The sequence below is a fragment of the Malus domestica genome, chromosome 06 (genome assembly GCF_042453785.1).
Source record: "Malus domestica chromosome 06, GDT2T_hap1".
Classification (NCBI taxonomy): Eukaryota; Viridiplantae; Streptophyta; class Magnoliopsida; order Rosales; family Rosaceae; genus Malus; species Malus domestica.
This window is the reverse complement of record NC_091666.1, coordinates 22,844,951-22,848,532: the sequence shown is the minus strand read 5'-3', so window position 1 is coordinate 22,848,532 and position 3,582 is coordinate 22,844,951. Positions and strand designations below refer to the sequence as shown.

Sequence of the window (3,582 nt, the reverse complement as noted above, 5' to 3'; positions counted from 1 at the left end):
ATTCTGCATTAAAGCTGCTGGGATGAACTTCAGGTAACTTGGAGTCATGATCGGAATTCCTCCCTCATGGACTGGAGGGGGAGATTGTTGGTATATGGTCCAGCCCATGATCAATGTTCTAGATTATTCTAGTAAGCAAGAGATGAGGCTGGAGTTTGCTAGACAATTCTAGCATGTTATTAAGTTGATGGAAGAAGCTAGAGAGTACTAGCTTCCTTGGTTGCAAATGGAAAGATCTAGAAGCTACAAGTATGTGGCTAGTCTAGATTTTTCTATACTAGAGGTTTGAAGAAGGAACTAGAAACTAGTAGAATGCCAAGCCCTCACCTATAAATATGGGTGTGATGTAACCAATAGAGAACTAAGAGTGAGTAGCAAAGGATCAAGTCCAAAGCTAGAGTTCCACTCCAAGAGTGAGAGTGAGAGTGTTCCACTACACATTGTGTGAGTGAAGTTTAGAGTGATAGAAAGTGTGTGTTATACTTTCTTGTATCCATCAAGCCTTGTCTTTGGCTTGGTAAGACTACTCTTGTTGTATTCATCTTTTTCATATAGTGAAGATTCCTTGTTTGGTGGACGTAGGCATAAATTGCCGAACCACATAAATTCTTGGCGTCCATTTTCTACTTTACCTTGTGCATTCTCTATCTTGTAGTACCGACATTCCTAACACCAGAAACATCTGTATTTGCGATCACACAATCTGATATCTCCTCCTCCTCCTTGGAAGGGATGGAAGATGTCGAAGTAAGACCTTGCCTCTTCACAGATTCATCCATGTCCAGAGGAGCGATCACACAATCTGATATCTCCTCCTCCTCCTCCTCCTTGGAAGGGATGGAAGTAGGACCTCGCCTCTTCTCAGATTCATCCACGTCCAGCTTCTGATCTTCTGTCAGTAAATTGTCTTCGGTGTCAATGAATGGCAAGGTATGATCAGAATGATCTAAATCATCACGGGGGGATTTGGTGTCACCTTCATTCGGACTACCACGAGGACTTAAAACGCTGCCTTTTAATGCCTCATTAGAACTTTGACCAAACTCAGAAGATTGTCGCTTGGAATCTTTAGAAGTAAAGAGCTTTTTGTTCTGGATTTCAAGTGAGATAACAGTTGAACAGGAACCACACTGCAGTTTTGACTGATTCTTATTCATATTCTCAAGTTTTCTCGGAAGTTTCAGTATTTCAAAGCACCTAAAGCATGTGATGAATGGGGCACCACCTGCTACAGGATGGAAGATTTGTGCACGCCTATTGATTGCCATAGCGGTTCTTGGTTCTGAATCAAAGTCGCTTTGCCACCTTGTGTGCAACGGAGGAAGACTAGCATGTCGTGGATTATAATCATGTGGCAGAAATATAACAGGATTGACATGGTGGTTGGAATTCAAATTAATTGGAGCTTTTGGAACCCTTTGATTTCCAAAATCATCAAGAGGGACTTGGGGTGGAACTACCCAATTTGGGTTGTAGCAGCCTGAACAAGAGCAAGCGGGTGAGTGAGAAGCTTTTTCATGTGGATTTGCATTGAATTCCATGCGCTGTCCCATAAATTTTTCGTTTAGTGGTGGTCTTGGGTATTGGAGTGGATGATGGGGAGGCCTCCGTTTCATTTGTTGCTGAGACGGATCCTCATTTTCTGGAATCGCATTCCATGGATGCCTTTGAGGAGGATCGAAGTTCTTCTGCCGCATAACCATATTATGATGCTCCGTAAAAGTTACAGGTCCATGGCTATGGTTGAAGTAAGGGGGTCTTGTCATCTGCTCGTCCACAGCGCAAGGCTGCATTGAAAGAGTATAAGTTAACAGGTTACCATAAGGATCAGGCAGCGTTCTACTCCTCTCCGTAGGAACCGGTTCCCTTGGTTTATCTGCCACATCATAATATCTGCTCAGTTTCTCCTTCAGCTCATCCAACTTCTTTAGAAGCTCCGCTCGATCCTGCTCTAAATTTTCAACTTCACTCGTACCATCAAAAGAGTCTACCTTGTAGGTTGAAGGCCCCTCGTCAGGATAAGCAGAAGTTGGCATTCTTCCACGCCGAGCCCCGACCGTAGGGCTCGCGTAAAACCCATAAAACCGATCTCTTTCTACACCTCGAAACTGGTCCATACTTTCCCTTGATCTCACCGACCCAGCAAAATTCTTTAAGTGGGCAGAAATATCTTCTACACTTGAAACTACAGACGTACACCTACTCACGTTCATTTCAATCTCATCTCCAGAGATCCAATTATCAGTCGGGAACTGCGAAATTCGAGTATGTTTTTCAACAAACTCGGTTTCTATAGCTGCACCTCTTTGCTCAAATCTTAAACCCTTAACCCCTTCCCTAACATTATTACCATAATTATCAACCATAACCTTTTTGCTGTCTGTTCTTGATGAACTACCACTAATCGACTCACCGTTTCTTTCTCCGAAAACTCTCTCTTTTCCTCTACCTCCCTTCAAATCCATCACTCTCCTCAAATCCAATGCCTCTGGAAACAATAATTCAAATCCCACAACCACAAAAAATTAGTACCTTAAAATTCCCACAAACCATAAACATACCCAACAAGAAGTAGACAAAAAGATGAAAACATGGAATCATAACAACGTAAGAGCTGAAACAGCAATAAACAATTCAGATTTCCAAAAATCAATTGTATTTTCTTTCCTTGTCATTTTATTTTCTCAGCAACCAAACAACATGGAAAGGATAAAAAAAGAGTCAAGCACTGAACTTTAGGCCCTTTCAGACATCATTAAGCATCGAAAACGAAAACCGAGAAACCAGAAAACCAACAAAACTCAATTCAGGTTTGCTTCGGAATCCACAAACCTTAATTTACCCCGAAAGCTATGAACAAAGACTTTGGACTTGGCTGTTGGGACTCGAGAGAACACGGAGGCTTCTGAAACTTGCACAATATTTTCCTCCTGCTTTTCAAAAAATAATTACAGTTGACATTTTCTCGGAAAAAAATAAAAAATGGAGATAATAGTTTGTGTTGTTTTCTGTAAGTTGAGAGGTTTTGTAATAAATTTTCTGGAAAAATGAAGAACACTCAGATGAACAACGGTGGCGTTAGCTTGGAGAGTACGTTGTGAATCGAATAGGACAAGAAATAACCGTCGGAAGTTCACATGCCTCACTCGTGTGAGAGAGCCGACAAACAGACACACTACTACACGTTTATTACAAATAGCTTATAAGTTTCAAACATTCAAACTAAGATCACTTTGATGCATTTTCGAACTACGCTGTGATGCAATCCAATCCCTTTGATCTTCATCAGCAACATCCTTATGCTGCAACAGTTTGAAAGGGTAGGGACGACTACATACGAAACTTGCAAAATTGGGCCCTGATTCCCGATGGTTTTCCGGGAAACTGAGTCAGTGTGAGTACGTTTAGTAGTAGTACTGTAGCGTACACTTGAGAAAAGTCGGGGAACGTCACTCTTGCGTTAAAAAAACAGCTGGCTTGAAAAAGCCAATCCGTACTTTGGTTTGATTGTGTGTTTGGAACTTTCAAAATGGATTATCTGCTTTCCAATAGTTTAAGTGGTTCTCGTTAAATTGTTTCTTT

The 3,582-nt window shown here is 41.4% G+C and overlaps 1 protein-coding gene across 1 annotated transcript; it reads right to left on the bottom strand.

Moving 5' to 3' along the window:
- Positions 1 to 644: 644 nt before the first annotated feature.
- On the bottom strand, positions 645 to 3,092 carry LOC139197053 (uncharacterized). Its single transcript, XM_070823565.1, has 2 exons — positions 2,833 to 3,092; positions 645 to 2,488 (listed from the first exon to the last, which is right to left on the bottom strand). Exon 2 carries the CDS (start codon positions 2,463 to 2,465, stop codon positions 645 to 647), a length of 1,821 nt encoding a protein of 606 aa, XP_070679666.1. The 5' UTR covers positions 2,466 to 2,488; positions 2,833 to 3,092.
- Between the last annotated feature and the right edge of the window lie 490 nt (positions 3,093 to 3,582).

Excerpts from the sequence above, each read along its gene's own strand:
- LOC139197053 (XM_070823565.1), bottom strand. The coding sequence starts at position 2,465 with ATGGATTTGAAGGGAGGTAGAGGAAAAGAGAGAGTTTTCGGAGAAAGA.